This window comes from Drosophila sechellia, chromosome X, assembly GCF_004382195.2.
Source record: "Drosophila sechellia strain sech25 chromosome X, ASM438219v1, whole genome shotgun sequence".
NCBI classification, from domain to species: domain Eukaryota; kingdom Metazoa; phylum Arthropoda; class Insecta; order Diptera; family Drosophilidae; genus Drosophila; species Drosophila sechellia.
Window position 1 is genome coordinate 6,333,957 of NC_045954.1, and position 16,372 is coordinate 6,350,328.

A 16,372-nucleotide genomic window follows, 5' to 3' on the forward strand; every position below is an offset into this window, starting at 1 on the left:
TATCCATGGCCAATTCCATAAAACCATAAAATATTGAAACCATTCTATTCGATTTCTATTCCACTAGGAATGTTGGCTCCCATGCTGGTGCAAATGGAGCGACAAATCGATCGGGAAATCGCCGCGGACATCAAGGCCAACGGAGCTGGCTGCTCGGAAAACGGCACCCAAACGGAGGCACTGGAGTCCGGAAATAGTAGTGCCGCCACAATGACGACAATAACGACGACCACAGTGGAGACGGATCTGTATGATGACAGTGACGATTCGGAGACCGAGGATGATGGCGACCAGAATCCCGTGCTGATGTACGGACCACAGCCACAGATAATCACCAATGATCTGAAGAGCCTCGACGAAATGGTGAGTGAAGCGAATCGATTAACCATTGATATTTTTAAATCATTTGATAAGTTGGGTGAATTGAACCAAATTCTTGCAAATAAGTGGACACCAACTTGGTGTCCAGTATCAGATCTTTCCGCTTTTGGTTTTCCATTTTCCCGCAGGGCTTTCCGTTCCCGTTCCTTCGGTATCCCAGTCCCACTCCCAATGTCCACTTTTGGGTTTTTCTTTTATATTTTGGTTGCTATTTTTTCTTTTCTATTTACTTTTTTTTCTGAGCGGGCTCAGCTCACGATTTTGTTTGTTATTGTTTAGCTTGGGCTGCTGTTGTGTTGCTAGTTTTCTCATGTCCATTTTTAGCCATGGCTAAGTTTCCAGTTAGGAAAAATAAAAAATACAAAAAAACAAAAACAACACGCCGAAAACAATACCAAAACAAATCAGAAGCAATTGAAACTGGAACTTTGGTATATTTTTGTCCACCTTTTTCTGTTTGATGGGGTGTTAGTGTTATGAGGGTTTCCCAGATTTGCCTGCTGCCATGTTGAGATGTCAAATTAATTTGACAAGACGATGTGCCAACAACAATTACAACAATTGCAATTGTCAATGTAATTGCAAGTGTGACGACGACAGCAGTGAGCAGCAGCCAACAAAGGATGCGGATTGGTCAGGCGCAATGGAAAATCATTGACGGCCAAACTAATGAAAGCCATGCAAACATTTCCTCACGCCGCCAGCAACATTGACAACAGCAACATGAGCAACAGCAGCAGCAGCAACAGCAGCAACAATGTTCGACAGCTGGGGGATGGATGGTCGCTGGATGGATGGGACATGGACCTGGACATGGACATGGTCCTCTCCTCCGCCATCGCACCGTCCTCCTTCTCCAGCTAAAATCCACTCCGAGGCAGCCAATCAATTTGTGCAGCAGCAGCAGCAACAGCAGCAGCCAAATCAGCAAATAGCCTCAACAACTTGTCGAAAATCAAATGATGTGCCACCAACAGCAGAAACGAAACAAAAAGAAATGAAAAGAAAAGAAAAGAAAAAGCCACGATCATTTGTCGACTCCAAAAGTCTGGAGCTGTGGAGCTTTGGAGCTGCTGGCACGTCCGCATCGCCGCTGTCTGTCTTTTCGGTCGCCAGTTGCTGTTGGTTAGTTGGTGGCATGCGATTTATGGTTAGGCCAGGATCACATCGCTATCCCCATCGCAATCCATGGCCAGCTAATCTCGTATGCGTCAGAGTCACGCCGATCCCCGATCTCTGGCAGATCGCTGGCGGATCGCTGGCTGGATTGCTTTGGCCCACCTTCCACCACCCCACCAGCCGAAAGATTTATTGTCATGTCGGTTCCAGCTTGGAGCCACCATGGAGTTGCTGTTGGAGTTGAAGTTGGAGTAGCAGCTCCATCTGCAGCTCCAGCTCCACCTAAGCACGCATCCCATCCCAGAAGGAGTTGCAAAAGTTCAAAGGTGCCAATGCGTTGCTGCTCAGCTCCAAGCTGCCACAAACTACAGTAGCAATGGGTTCCACTCACAGTCGGGGACACCGAGCTGCTGGCAAAGAAGTCTGGATGAAAATGGAGGTGGGGTTGCAGCCAGGGCAAGAAACCAAAATACACTGTAAGCCATGTGAAACTTAGAAATATTTGCAGAAGAATTTTGCACCATAAGCGTGTTTGCCTTATACTTAAGACGACTACCAAACGTTTGGGTCACCTTATTGACTAATTTAACATACAAAATTATGTTTAAATGGTACAAATTGGGGCCACCTTTTGATCTTCGAAGACCCAAGGACCCATCTAGATATTTTGAATCGCAAATCATACTCGAATTTCGGCCAGTGGAGAATCAGACCCAAAGACAGGCCAGGCCAAGTCGTCATTTGTTTGTCTACCACCGCCCGCTGGGACGTGTACTGCTGATGGTGGAGCCAATGTTGACTGGTCTTGCCATGGATCCCATGGCTCCCTAGGGCAAGGGTAGCCCCCTTTGGAGTCCCTCGTAGTCCCGCCACTCTCTCGCCTCGCCGCCCCTGCGGATCATTTGTTTGTTGGACAATGGCAGCGCGTGAATTTATGCAGTGAAAAACTATTTGGTGACCCCGATGCTCGTCGCTCTGCTCCTTCTGCTCTCTTCTGCAGCTCCTCCACCTCCTCTTCCCCATTTTTTTTTTTTTTTTTTTTTTTTTTGGACAAACTGCAACTGCAGCAAACTGCCACTGCAGAAGTCAGGGAGTTAGGAAGTCGGGGAACTGATCGGGTCAGGCTTATGCAATGCTAAGGGTCAGTCGCCGAGGGTGGGGGGGAGGTGGGTCCGCAGATTGGACACTTGGATTCGAGAGTTTTTCTTCGTCTGCTGATCTCGGGGAGTTGGTACAGTGCCACTGAGAACATTTTTAGCTCGCCTCTTGGTTGCTTTACATATTTTGTTCACACTCATTTCACTTGATACGTAGTGATACAGATAAATGCTAATTAGCACAATTAATTTCAATTACAATACCTGTCATCATTACTCATATATATGGTCATTTGTTGAAACGTATTTAGTTGGCAATGGACTATTATGGCGGAAAGCTCTGTAATCAATTGCATTTAAAGCATATTCAATAAGTTGTATAGTTATTAATGGTGATCGCTGATATTTTCAAATAAACTTGTTTATATTCTCACATTCTCACATTTGCATTTACAGGTCAGAGATCTTGTGGAGAAGTGCACATGCCCCTCACAATTTCCCATGGTCAGAGTGTCGGAGGGCAAGTATCGTATTGGCGACACCAAAGTTCTCATCTTTGTGCGGGTAAGTATTGAAAGCCAAAACTTGTCGTTCCAAGCTCAATGTATGGACTTCTTCTTTCAGATCCTTCGTTCCCACGTGATGGTGCGCGTCGGTGGCGGATGGGACACACTGTCCCACTATCTGGACAAGCACGATCCGTGCCGCTGCCGTGCCCAACATCGCAGCTCCGTGGCCGCTCGCCTCATTCCCCGTCAGTCGCCGAATCACAACCCGAGCAACGGCATCGAGCTCCACAAGGCGCAGGTGATATTCGAGAGGTGAGTCCTTTTCTTTTCATAACTTTCTTATATGATATTTATATCCTTGGTTTCTGGTAAGATCGCCGGGCTCTCTTAAATTCATCGATATTTACTTCTTATTTTTTCTTTATCTTAATTTCTAGGTCACCGCCAGCAGCCCGGCGTGTTTTCAACAGTCCCAATTGCAATGGAGGACCCGGAACAGTATCGGGCCCAGGATCATCGTGTGGAACGGGAGTTGTAGGCGTGGCTTCGCCTCCAGCTCTACAGAACGGTCACAGTCTGTCGCCAAATTCGGGAAAATACCGCAGTCGCAGTCCAACACCACAGCGCAAGTTCCTCAACCAGCAGGCTAACGGAGGAGGCAGTGCATCCGCGACGGGATCCAGTCAGACAGTCACCACAGACACATCCAGCAGCCAGCTGCTCGGATCGCCCAGCTTGGCCAGGCGCTCCATGTCACCAAGTCCTCGCCGACTAATCGATATGCGCAAGAAACAGAGCTCCTTGGATTCCTACAGCAGTGGTCCGAAATCGCTGCCCGGCTACAGTTGCTCCCTGGAGGAGGCAAACGGTGGATCTGGTGTCGGATCGGCGGCAGGAGGTGTGGGCTCAGGATCCGCAGGATCGGGAGTCGCGGGCGAACAGGGTGGCGCCAACAAATTCGAGAACATCAGCGATAATGGCAGTGAGATCAGTGACGAAGGATACCGCAGTCTGGGAGTCATCCAATCGGGAGCCCAAAAACGAGAGTCCCTGCACAGTCAGGCTTCCATTGAGGACGCTGAAAGCAATGGTGAGTTCCTGAATTTCGTTTGAATGGTTCCCATATATGATTTTTAATGTTCTCATCCTTATCATTTTCTAGCGCGTCTGGATCAGACCTCAAGTGACTCGCAGATCTCGCCCTCTGATGAGCCGGCGGAGAAGGCAACCACGGACGTTCTAGAAGAGGAGGACCTAAATGGCCAAGATCGAGAGGAGGAACAAGAGGACTACTCGGTGTGCGATGGCCCACAATCGTTGCCAGCAATTCTAAACGGAGCCCATAAGCTAAGCGACAAATTTGAGCAATCCGGTGTTTTTATTACCGACGACGAAATCACCGTGGACATTGCCAAAACCGAGGATCAGTCGGTGGCCACTACAATGGGCAATCCAACACCCAATCTCAGCAAGATTCCACGCTCTCCGTTGGCGCAGCGTCGTCGCCGAAGCATCGATAATAGTACTTGTGGCGGTGCCGGTGGAAGTCTGCAGGATTTGAGCAGCCGGTCTGGGCTACCGGCTCCAGCCTTTAGTCGAAAACAGCCGGTCTATCGATCCGTTCGAACCCGCAACTCGACCGGAGCTACTACCACGCCGGTGGCACCGCCCCGATCCCGTCAAGCCACCCAATTGCCTATGGTGCGCGATGTCACGAATACGTGGAGCGGCCGAACCACGGGAGCACCCAAGCGAAGACCTCCCTGCAACGCCGATACCTTTGTGGCACCCACAAATGGAACAGCACCAGCTGGATCCTTCGAGCGCAATGGCAAAGGGCGCTCATCGCAAATTCTCTACGACAGCAATGGACGCCGGGTGAGGAGCGGAGCACCGGGATGCACCAGTTCGCTAACCACGTCGCCCGTTAAGAACCACGCCTCCTCGCCACTGGCCCAACAACTCCTGGAGGCGGCCAGCAGTGCCAAGAACGATGCTCAGATTCTGGAGAAGATGAAGTCACTACTCTCACGCTATGCGGCTGGTAATCAAACAAAGGCAGGAGGTGGAGCAACGGCAACAGCAGCGAATAAGATCAACAGCAATGGGAAAAAGACACCGGTCTACGAGGACTTCACTACGGCCTGGGTGCACAGCAATGGCAATCTGGAGCGTTCGGAGAGCTGTTCTCCGCCAGCCAAGGCGCGTTCCAAGCGCAGTTCCGCCGCCAGTTCCTGCGAAAGCAACAATTCAAATGCTGGAGCTGGATCCGGAGCAGCTGCTGGTTCGGCCAGCGTGGTATCGCCCAGGCGAGAGAGGGGCATGTCCAAGATTCCGGCGCCAGTGCGCCACCATACAGAGCTTTACTAGCAGCGCCGGCGGACGCCAAGCGTCCAGGTCCGTTTTCAAGCCAAGTCGAGGGTTTTCTGAAAAGCCTCCAACTGCGCAGAGGAGCAGGCGGATCGAAGTGAAGCGAAGTGAAGTCAAATGACGAGGGTATTTGTGGGTAGTGAATAGTTAAGATAGGGTTAGAGCCAAGCTGGAATTGTCTGCTGCTGCTACGGCGTGTGTGTGTGCGTAGAGAGCAGAGAATAGTTGAAGAATCAGATGACAGAATCCCGAAGAATCAGAAGGTGGAATGGGAAAGACGAAGATCAGCCATTGAACGATTTAAACCAAAAATGCAAATGCGGAATCTTTAGATTAGCCATACAATGCTGACGAGCTTTAAGAACAATGCTTCTATAAGCTGGAGAACCATAATAGAAACCATCACAAAAGACAAAGAATCGGAAGTGACCCCACTCCAAATGAAATCCAGGGGAAAGCCATAGCTATAGGATACCCAAAAACAGAATCAGGATCGTTAAATGTCGAGTAAAGAAGTAAAGAAAGCAAAACTGAAACTGCCTCAAGGAGAGACAGGGCAGAATCCCTAGCAGCCAGATACGCCTAAGCATATCCCCCTTATAAACACAACTGTATTGAACCCTTGTAATCGTCGTTATATAAGCTCTCAACTCTCTTTCCCTATAACCACTCAATATACTACGTTAAATACGCAATTTCCAGTTTCCCACAACTTTATATGCATTTCGAAGTAAGACAGTTATTATTTTTGCAACGTTATAGAGTAATAGCATTTTCTTAACCAAAAATAAGCATTTGATTTGTATTTATATTTGATCTAGGATACCCCCCAATAAGCTTCGATCTGCGCTGATCTAGGGTAATGAATCAACCATATATACAATCCAAATTTGAGACTCGAGTAAAAATTTTAAATCAATTTTTTGTCTAGGCCTAGAACAGGAATTTTAAATCTACACCAAAACCACACAAGCATTGCAATATCGAATATATCTATTTAAATGCATAAATAAAACACACTCACACACACACATACGATTGCAAACATATAGAGGACGCATACCTAGTTTTCTAGAAATTTTTAAAGTAAAGCCAACAAAATTCTTCAGATTCGATTTGTAGCGATGCAGAGAATATACGTTTATTTTTGTACGCTTGAACAGAGGAACCGACAGAGGATCGTGGGTTCTGGAAAGATGAATAGCTTTTAGACAACTCGACTTTTACATTATAGCTCTATATATATGTATACTATATATATATATATGTATACAAGGAGAGGAGAAGAGATCGGTTACGGATATAGCAAATGAATATAGGAAATGAAGCGACCGCCCCGTGCTCCTTGGTCTGGGAACTCCAAAATCACGCTCTTCAAACCCACAAAACTGCACCACAAAAAAACAAAAAAAAAAAACACACACACAACTAAAATTATACAGTGCGTTTCGGGGGTGTAGTGATGGTTAGTTCGAATTTAAATACACGACAAATTAAATCAATTATAATGGCAGCGATGTACAGCGAGTACAGCTCTAAAACGCACTGTAATTCACCACGAGCATTCAATATATACAAAAAAACACAAAACAAGAAAAGCGGTCACAAAAAAAGAAAAATAACTGAGAAACCGTAGCTTTTAGAGAGAACGGAAGGAAATCGTTACATTGCGAACGTACGAACCGTCGCATCAGTTTCAGAAACCTTAAATAACTACAACTATTAAACATTAATTGTATGATTTCAAGCTCTTTTTTTTCTTTAGATTTAGCAATGTTAACATATAGTTTAGTACATCGTACCTATGCATATAAATATATATAGATTGTAAATTGTGTTTGTCCAATTGCCCACATGTTGTATAGTTCTTATGTATTCGTAAAATCGGCCTTAATGTTCAGTCTGTCGATAACTTGTATCAGTTTCATTTTGAATTCTTTTCTTATCATTATAAATTGTATTTTGAATTTAAGTTGCGTTTTTCAGCTTTTTATTGTACACCAAATGATACCAATTTATGTATATGTAGTAAACTCGAAGCGGCGAGAAAGATCGCAACCAAAATAATTAATCATTAATTGTTTAACAATTAAATTGTTCCAATACAAACAGACAGACATACACACACACAACACACACACCTGACCCGTGGTGTAAATTTAATTATAGAAAATTAAGCAATTGCCCGATTCGCATGCCAAAAGGTTGATAACAAATCGAGCAAAAAACAGGATGAAGTGCACCACGGGTTCTCGAGCGCTGGCCATGATGAGCATCGCATCGCATCACATATTATATATATATATTATATATGTGTACTTGGGATATATATCGCAGAACATATAAAGTGTATTTTAAATACAGCTAAAGTGTAATTATCAATTCATTTCGAAAGCAAACTAACTATTACAAATGGAATAGATTAGACCGCAAGGGTGTACTCTAAGCGAAGAGCAGCATAATTGATTTTAATCACAAGAATTTAATTAATTAAATAAAAGCCTATATACAAATATATATATAAAAAGCCAAAAAAAAAAACAAACACAACTTGTTTTAACTTAATGCCCTAGCTGGGTGTTTATTTATCCACATATACACATTATGCTGGAATCGAAGCAGTGCCTTAGGTAGTTAGTTAGTTCGCGAATGGGTTATTATCATATCTAGAGATCGCCGAAAGAATCCAAGTCGCCGCCCGTCTCCTTGCCAAGCTTCACCTTATCCTGGCTCTCCGTCCAGGCCTTGGCGATCATCTGCTTTGTCTTTGAGTCACCATCGTTGTACATCTTCTTCATGATGTTGACCAGCGCCGATTCGGGATTGTCGCCATCCTTGGACATTTCGCTGTCCTTCTTCTGCTTCAAACGTTTCTGGATGGCGGTGAGCACGTCCCAGTGTTCGTCCTCCTTTACCTTCTTCAGATAGATGGCCACCATGTCGGTCTTAATCTTGCGGTAGCTCTTCTCCACATTAATACTGTGCAGCAGATTGTTCACGGTCAGCCCAAAGTCCTTGCCCTGAAGATCGCGCACATGGAGCTGCAACGAGCTAGGTGTGTAGGTGACTGTCACATTCTCCTCCGTGCAGCCCTGCACTCCGTTCAAGGTGATGAAGAGCTTCACGAATTTGGCGCTCTGGTCCCAGCCGTAGTCGGTCAGCTCGTGCAGATATCTGGGCGATCGAAATGGGGATTCATTAGTGGGGATAGCAGGCTTTATGATCTCTACAATATGTACTTCACTGCCCATATATCAACTCAAATATACCAATGTATTTAAAGGGATGTAGAAAGATTTGGAACTACATTTTGACTAATATATGGACCAATCCCGAAGAGATTTCGAGTGTCTGTCGAGTGAGTGTTGGTTTTCTTGGACCTCATGGATTTGCTCACCTCTTGGCATTGGTCGCCCCGTTGGCCTGTCGCTCCGCCGCAATTTTGGCCTTCATCTCCAGGTTGACTATCTCCCGTTCCGCCGCCGCTTTCGCGGTGGTCAGCACGTCTTTTACGCGGGCACCTTTCGCCTGCTGCAGGAAGGCCGCCAGCTCGGCCACATCGCTTTTCAGCTGTGTTATGGGAGTGGTGTTATCTCACTGATGGCTCGTTTGGCAATCCACTCGGACTTACCTGTTCCAGTGACATTTCGTTTGTTGTCTCAAATAATAGTTGATTAACTTCGTAGGTTCACAGAAATTTCGAGCAATTCAATGACGCCGGCGCCCGTGGTGAATGTACTAAAAAACGAATAACGCGTGGCGAGCACGGAGCACACTGCGAAAAATACTCTTTCGCGATATTTTCAGTATATCACGTGCCAGCTTTCGTGCACAAAATTATACATGTAATAATTAAATATATATATATTACTACAACATAGGGTGGTTTACAGAGTAGACATGCATGCACACGCTTACTAACGTTAAATTAGAAATAACTGATATTTTGATCCAAGAATGGGCTTGTTCACTAGTAAATCATGACCCATTATTGATATGATTTTTGTTATAAACTTCGATTTCCACCGGAAGAGCGATTTTCCCGCCAAGCCAGGGTGACCAGTTGGCTAAGCAAGCCCATTTGGTATTCCATTCCCGGCGGAGGGCGAGCACACTGTCCCATTGTCTCGAAAAAACCATCGATGGCATCGAACCGGCTGGAACTGAACCATCGATATTATCAGTAGTGCCATCGATGGTTTGATAGCACATCAGCTCCCGCGGAACGCCGACCATATCACACGATTCAGACAATACGACCAGTGACCAGAGTTGTTCATGTGCTCCATCCAGGGTATCCACTTGCAACCAGCGGACGCTGCGCCATAGCCAGAGTTCCGGGATTAAAAGGGCGGCGCAGCAGGACAACTCGGTACTGCCGCTCGTCCATACGCCAAATGTCAAAACTGTTCAACCGTTCGGAAATAGTATTTAAAAAAATTTCTTGTCAAAATTTGTGCTCCTTTTAGGCACTTTTTTTTCTGTAAAACCCGCCATAAACCACCACAATCACCATCAACACGCCGATGCCCAGGAAGATTGTGCTCCTGAAGAACAATGGCCGATCGCGTTATGTGCCAGGAGTTGGCCACATCAGGCAGTCCCTATCGTCGCCCCAAAACGGGCGTGCCCAGCACCAATGTGGTGTACGCCAATGGAGGCGGATCCTGGCGTCCGGCACCTAGGCAAGTCCAAAGGCAGCCGCGCCAGACAGTTCAGCTATATGCCACCGGCATTCCGGCAACTGGAAGCACGGGCAGACATTCGGGCAGAGCAGACATTGCGGGCGCCGCCGAGCAGCAGCCAGTAGAATCTAATGGAGCTGCAGTCATGTCTCTGCCCGTCACGCCGCGTACAACCAAACAGGCACGCAACAAAAACGAAGGTAAGTTTAGTTGCTGATCCAACTTGGTGGTACATACAGATGAATGTAATTGGTTGTACTCTGCAGAAGCCATCATTGATCTCCTCATACGAATCCCGGACATTGGCAAGCTGTTCGATGTACACAGCCGGATTGGCAACGGAACCTTTAGCACTGTGCTGCTGGGCACACTACGTCGGGAATCGCATCTGCCGGACAGTCTGCGTCGCAAGTTCGCCATCAAGCATCACATACCCACCAGTCATCCGGATAGGATAATGAAGGAGCTGCAGTGCATGACCAAAATGGGGTAGGTTCCTCATTCCTTTCCCCACTTGGTGTCCTGTGTCCTGTGTCCTGTGCCGTTCCGTATCCTTATAGTATCGCCCGACTGGTGTAAACCAGACAACCACCCACGCACGCCGCTTCGTCCTCGTCTGCGTCAAACGCCGTTAAACGACGTCAGCCGCCGGCAGCGGCTCCATCTACGTCATTGCAATTTATATTTCGCCGCACGAACGGCGAGCGAGATGGCATGATTGTTGTAGCGTTCGTTTATTGCACTTTCACACGCCATTCACGTGCCCATTTACAGTTACATTGAAGCCCACGGTGCACAGCGAGAAAAATTCGCCACCTTTCTCTACATTCATTTACGCATTTCACATCACTTTGATATGCGAGAAATGTTAGATCTGAATACATTTCGCATTTGTTTATGCAAAATCGCATCTGCCAGTGCACAGAGAGAAAAGCAAAGAGTTCGATATCGCTGTGATATGATTAGTTCCAAAGAAATTATAAATACATGGGAAGTCTGAGTTCGAGACCCACCCTATGCCCAATACATTGAACCATTTTCGCATACCAAAATGCCATTGTCGCATCTCTGTACAATATATATCCACAATTTCTTTCCGTGTGGCAGCTGTAACGTTTGTTTACAGACCGCTCACATCACACATGCGTGGTTTTCGATACAAACTGTTGTAGCATATCCTGCAATCCCAGCCGCCTCTTATCGATTGCCCAGAGCAATGGCCAGACGATTAGATTAGCTAGCTACTCGTATTAGGTGGCCAAATCGGGTTGGCAGGTATCGTCACCGGTCATCTCATCGTCCGGCTGTATAATTTACCCAAAATTGGAAAATAAGAAAGAGGAGAGAGTGGGCGGTCAGTGGGTATTTTGTGTGTGAGTGTGTGGGCGACGTTGCGTGTTTGACATAAGCCGGCTGCCCGCCCCCTGATTGCCCATCGCCCACCGCCCACCATCTTCGCCCCTCGTAGACCCACTGCCCGTTGCGATGTTGTGTCTATTCAAGCAATTTGCGCAAATTCCGCAGACCCAATTGCGTCACAGCCGATGATAATTATGACTGGGCCACGCCGAGTGCTCCCTCACGTATTCACATATGCCGCTCGCCATGTTCCACACCCGAAGGCCCAGCGCCCAGTTCGCAAATCGCATCTGTCGTATCGCCCATCGCTCACCATCGAGCTGCGCGGCTGGCTAGAAAGTAGCTAATCAAAACGACTGTTAGTCCTTCGCGTACTATTCTAAGTTACACCAACCCTAATATTCCACGCAGACATTTCAAGTAATGAAAGTATATGTAAATAACTATTATAAAGAGTAGTAAGAACTGTCAAATTAGGTTGTACGTTGTATATTCCATATATGTAACAAATATTCAGCTAAAAATAGCTAGAAATCAGGTCCGCACTGGTTTTGCGTGACGTCGAATAGTCACTCTCCCTTTCCATTCCTCTCTCCCACTCTCTCTCGCTAAAATTGAGTGGGCGGAAGTGTGCGTGGGCGTCTCTGTTGTTGTTGTGGTTTTCCCAAACGGAACAACAAAGCAACATAAACAAGATGGTAAAGCTGACTTGCATAGATCCTGCTGCTCAGTGCAATCAATCCGATGTGTGACTAGCTTAATCACATTAACTACCTTTAAAGTTAATTAGGTTTGGCGGACACCTGTTGCTCAAATCACAGGTGGGGAATTACTGCCAAAAGCTGCGTATTCAAACTATAACGGCATAACTAATCTATTGTTTTCCTGCTCTATTTCGCTTCTCAGGGGAAAGGAGAACGTGGTGGGCATCCACTGTTGCGTGCGTCATGACGCCTCCGCCGCTTTTGTGATGCCCTTCATGGCACATGACCGATTCCAGGACTTTTACACGCGCATGGACGTGCCCGAGATCCGGCAGTATATGCGCAACCTCCTGGTGGCACTGCGTCATGTCCACAAATTCGATGTCATCCATCGCGACGTGAAGCCGAGCAACTTTCTCTACAATCGACGTCGCCGAGAGTTTCTCCTCGTCGATTTCGGTCTTGCCCAGCATGTGAATTCTTCGGCTGCGCGATCTTCCGGAAGAGCCGCTGCCATCGCCGCCGCCAACAACAAAAACAACAACAATAATAATAATATGAATTACAAACGGCCACGCGAGCGCCAATCAAAGGATGGAGTGCAGCAAGGTGCACCAGCGGATGCTGGTTTGGGTGGAGCAGTGAAGCGTATGCGTTTGCACGAGGAGTCCAGCAAGATGCCCCTGAAACCGGTCAACGATATTGCGCCAAGCGATGCGCAGCAGCAGTCAGTAGATGGGTCCAATCCCGTCCAGCCACAGCCAGTGCAGCAGCAGCAACAACAGTCGCAACAGCAGCAGATGCAACAGCAGCCGCAACAACAGCCGCAACTGGCGCAGATGGATCAAACAGCATCGACGCCATCTGGCAGCAAGTACAATACAAATCGAAATGCCTCGGCAGCAGCGGCTAATAATGCCAAGTGCGTCTGCTTTGCAAATCCCTCGGTTTGCCTCAACTGTCTGATGAAGAAGGAGGTGCACGCCTCCAGGGCAGGAACACCTGGCTATCGCCCGCCCGAGGTCCTTCTAAAGTACCCAGATCAGACCACTGCCGTAGATGTTTGGGCGGCGGGTGTGATATTCCTTTCGATCATGTCGACGGTGTATCCGTTTTTCAAAGCGCCCAACGATTTCATCGCGCTGGCCGAGATTGTAACCATATTCGGAGACCAGGCAATACGGAAGACGGCCATGGCTCTGGACCGTATGATCACCCTGAGCCAGAGGTCCAAGCCCCTGAATCTGCGAAAGCTGTGCCTGCGCTTTCGCCACCGTTCCGTTTTCAGTGATGCCAAGCTCCTCAAGAGCTACGAATCTGAGGACGGAAGTTGCGAAGTATGCCGGAATTGTGATCAATACTTCTTTAACTGCCTGTGCGAGGATAGCAATTACTTGACAGAGCCACTGGACGCATACGAATGTTTTCCGCCCAGCGCCTATGACCTACTGGATCGCCTGCTCGAGATTAATCCCCATAAACGAATCACCGCCGAAGAGGCACTAGAGCATCCATTCTTTACGGGCGTCGAGGAGACCGAGCAGACGGAGCGCGATCAGTTGGCCAATGGAACACCGCGCAAGATGCGTCGACAAAGATATCAAAATCACAGAACGGTGGCCGCCTCACAGGAGCAGGTCAAGCAGCAGGTAGCCCTTGATCTGCAGCAAGCGGCCATTAACCAGCTGTGAAACTAGTCCCCACCATGCAAACATACATACATACATACATAATTGTACATACATACATATACTATAGCCAGTTTGCCGAAAGATTGTACATATATAGACCCACCTCAAGAGCATATCTCATTAATGCACCCAAAGCCAGAAGAAACTCGTCCAATGCCCCACTAGGCCACATTTACTTACCTCAAGCCGCAGGCAGATAAAACCAAATGAAACCACGCAACAAACACATACACGTACTCACACACACACATGCAAAAATTCATATGTAATATTTAAAGAAATGTTTAAATCATGAACAAAATGGGCTCGGAATACCAAAAAACAAACGAGAAGAGATTGATTATGAAATATGGCCGAAAGGCTACAAACTGTTGTATATTTAGGAACACAAAGGCGACCCAAGTGCATGCCCCCATCGCCCAGTGGCAAAGAATTTTGCACTATCCCCATCATGTTGTATAGTTCGAATAGTCTTGTAGCTAACCTACTTAGGTATTAATTATTGTACATATATCTGAAAATCATGTGAACAAGGATATAAGAGCGACAAATATATTTATACCGTGAAGATTGAATGAAGGTCTTGAGTTTCTTTGCTCCACAAATGGAAGTTTGTGCAAATTATTCTTTATTTGCTTGGGGATTTTAGTACTCATATTGTTGTTACCGCACGTTAAATTATTTATTATATTTCAGTTACAAATATAGGACATCAAATTAAAGTGTAATGATAAATAACTCACCTTTTTTAAAATAAATCCGTTCGTACATTATTTAATATAACATTTATTGCGCACAAATCACTTTAAAAAAAAAATAAAAAATAAATACTCTCACATTTTTGGGAGCCATTTCACAACAAAACACTCGCGATGGCAAAATGCAAAAGATCGAGCACGCACTGGATCACCGCTGTAAACCGTTGCATACTTTTAAGTGCGCAGGAGAATGCCAGTTGAACGCGCACCCACGCACACCCACACACGCGCCAACGGAGAATGAGGCCAAAGGAGAATGAGGAAATTGCAGAAGTTTACTTATTTCACCCGTTTAAACTAGAAATGCCGTATCAAACGCATTGCGTCGACCTGCGCTCACTGGTTAATTACACTTTGTAGCACTTTTCGATGGGAAACGACGCTGATATTTATTTAATTTAAATTTTTCAGCGCGTCCGCCATCGCATTTGGTGTTTACCGGTGCTCACGGACGAAGAAAGTGACCCTTTGTGGAGAGAACCTTAACTTTTAAGCTGCAGGAGAAATCAAAAGAACGGTAAATAAAGCTTGCCGCTTGCAAGCGTTGAACTGCTTGTTTGGAAACTTGTTGATCTTTCGCCACCCTTGTGCGCATTAAATGAAAATTAATTTTGAATCGATTTATATACGTTGGAAAAAAAAATGTATTTAAAGAAAGCAATTGGAGGAAAACAGAGTTCTGTGGGAGGGGGATGAAGAAAGTCCAGTCCCCGAGGGTCTTAAAAACTAAGCTAGATCAATGGATTGGGTCATCCTCCTCGCCTATGTCTCCATTTTCTCCACTTTCTTGCGCTTCGTTTTGGACGTCGATGGCGAATCGGTGGCATCTGTATCCTCGGGCACCTCCTCCACTCGGATCCTCTTGCCAGCGACCACGTCCTCCTTCGATGGCTGCGTTTCCATCGCCCGCTTCTTGGGCTTCACGAAGCTGCCACGTCCAGCGGCGCGTTCCGCCTCCTCGATGCTGTACGGCTCGATCTCCAGGGCCTTGAGACGCCTCTTGTGCACCTTGGTGCGGAAATGTGCCTGCATGGCGGTGTCATCGATGAAGTACTTGGCACAGTGCACGCAGTAGAACTGCGCGAATCCTGGCTTGTCGAGATCCACATTCTGATTGATCAGTTCACCGCTCCGGGTCTGCAGATCGTCGTCGATCTGGTCGAGATCACGTCGGCGATTCCGCACACGCCATCTCCTCTGCAGATGGGTATCGCCATAGTGCATCTTCTTGCGCTTCGTTACCATTCCCATTTTGCGGACTTTTTTTTATATTTACAACTTCTACGGAAAATGTAAACGTTTGTTTTGGCACGTGTTTTGGTTGCCAATGGGGTATTAGCTTCTGCTGCTGCGCTAGGTGTTTCCTAAAACCTGTAATGCATTTGAATGTTAAATTATATACTGTTACTGTAATTTGTTGCTTAACTTTACCAGTTTTGGGTTAAGAAACGAGTGTTTTTAACTTAACAAGTTAATTTAATGCGCACATAGAATGTTGGAGACGGTGGCCGCTCGATAGGTTTCTTATCGATAGCTGAAGGGCTCGTGGTGTGTGCACACTGATACACAGCTGTTTTTATTTATTCTAAATAAAACTAAATTAAACTAAAACTTATTAAGCTAAAATTAAATAAATAAGCTACTTATTACGACAATAACTTATATAATTAACTTATTTTTTAGCTGCACTCCGTGTACT

General features: G+C 46.4%; 4 protein-coding genes across 6 annotated transcripts in view; 2 read left to right on the forward strand and 2 right to left on the reverse strand.

Annotated features, from left to right (window-relative positions):
* The window catches only part of LOC6612249 (GAS2-like protein pickled eggs), a 48,887-nt gene extending 41,344 nt beyond the window's left edge, over positions 1-7,543 (forward strand). For both annotated transcript variants that reach the window (XM_032725638.1, XM_032725639.1), the window contains exons 6-10: positions 68-363; positions 3,054-3,161; positions 3,222-3,418; positions 3,544-4,196; positions 4,269-7,543. In XM_032725638.1, coding sequence (XP_032581529.1) covers positions 68-363; positions 3,054-3,161; positions 3,222-3,418; positions 3,544-4,196; positions 4,269-5,476 — 2,462 coding nt within the window. In that variant the 3' untranslated portion in view covers positions 5,477-7,543. The remainder of the gene's footprint in view (positions 1-67; positions 364-3,053; positions 3,162-3,221; positions 3,419-3,543; positions 4,197-4,268) is intronic.
* A 484-nt stretch (positions 7,544-8,027) lies between these two features.
* LOC6612248 (calcyclin-binding protein) lies at positions 8,028-9,218 on the reverse strand. Its single transcript, XM_002036724.2, has 3 exons — positions 9,108-9,218; positions 8,874-9,046; positions 8,028-8,650 (listed from the first exon to the last, which is right to left on the reverse strand). Exons 1-3 carry the CDS (start codon positions 9,120-9,122, stop codon positions 8,143-8,145), a joined length of 696 nt encoding a protein of 231 aa, XP_002036760.1. The 5' UTR covers positions 9,123-9,218; the 3' UTR covers positions 8,028-8,142.
* A 381-nt stretch (positions 9,219-9,599) lies between these two features.
* Positions 9,600-14,494, forward strand: LOC6612247 (cell division cycle 7-related protein kinase). Of its 2 annotated transcripts, XM_032725644.1 has the most exons (4): positions 9,600-9,848; positions 9,946-10,361; positions 10,428-10,650; positions 12,427-14,494. In XM_032725644.1, exons 2-4 carry the CDS (start codon positions 10,034-10,036, stop codon positions 13,913-13,915), a joined length of 2,040 nt encoding a protein of 679 aa, XP_032581535.1. In that variant the 5' UTR covers positions 9,600-9,848; positions 9,946-10,033; the 3' UTR covers positions 13,916-14,494. The 2 variants fall into 2 exon arrangements, with proteins under 2 accessions (XP_032581535.1, XP_002036759.1); XM_002036723.2 differs by having other exon boundaries at positions 9,600-10,361.
* A 784-nt stretch (positions 14,495-15,278) lies between these two features.
* LOC6612246 (zinc finger protein 593 homolog) lies at positions 15,279-16,214 on the reverse strand. Its single transcript, XM_002036722.2, has 2 exons — positions 16,105-16,214; positions 15,279-16,044 (listed from the first exon to the last, which is right to left on the reverse strand). Exon 2 carries the CDS (start codon positions 15,922-15,924, stop codon positions 15,436-15,438), a length of 489 nt encoding a protein of 162 aa, XP_002036758.1. The 5' UTR covers positions 15,925-16,044; positions 16,105-16,214; the 3' UTR covers positions 15,279-15,435.
* Positions 16,215-16,372: the final 158 nt, after the last annotated feature.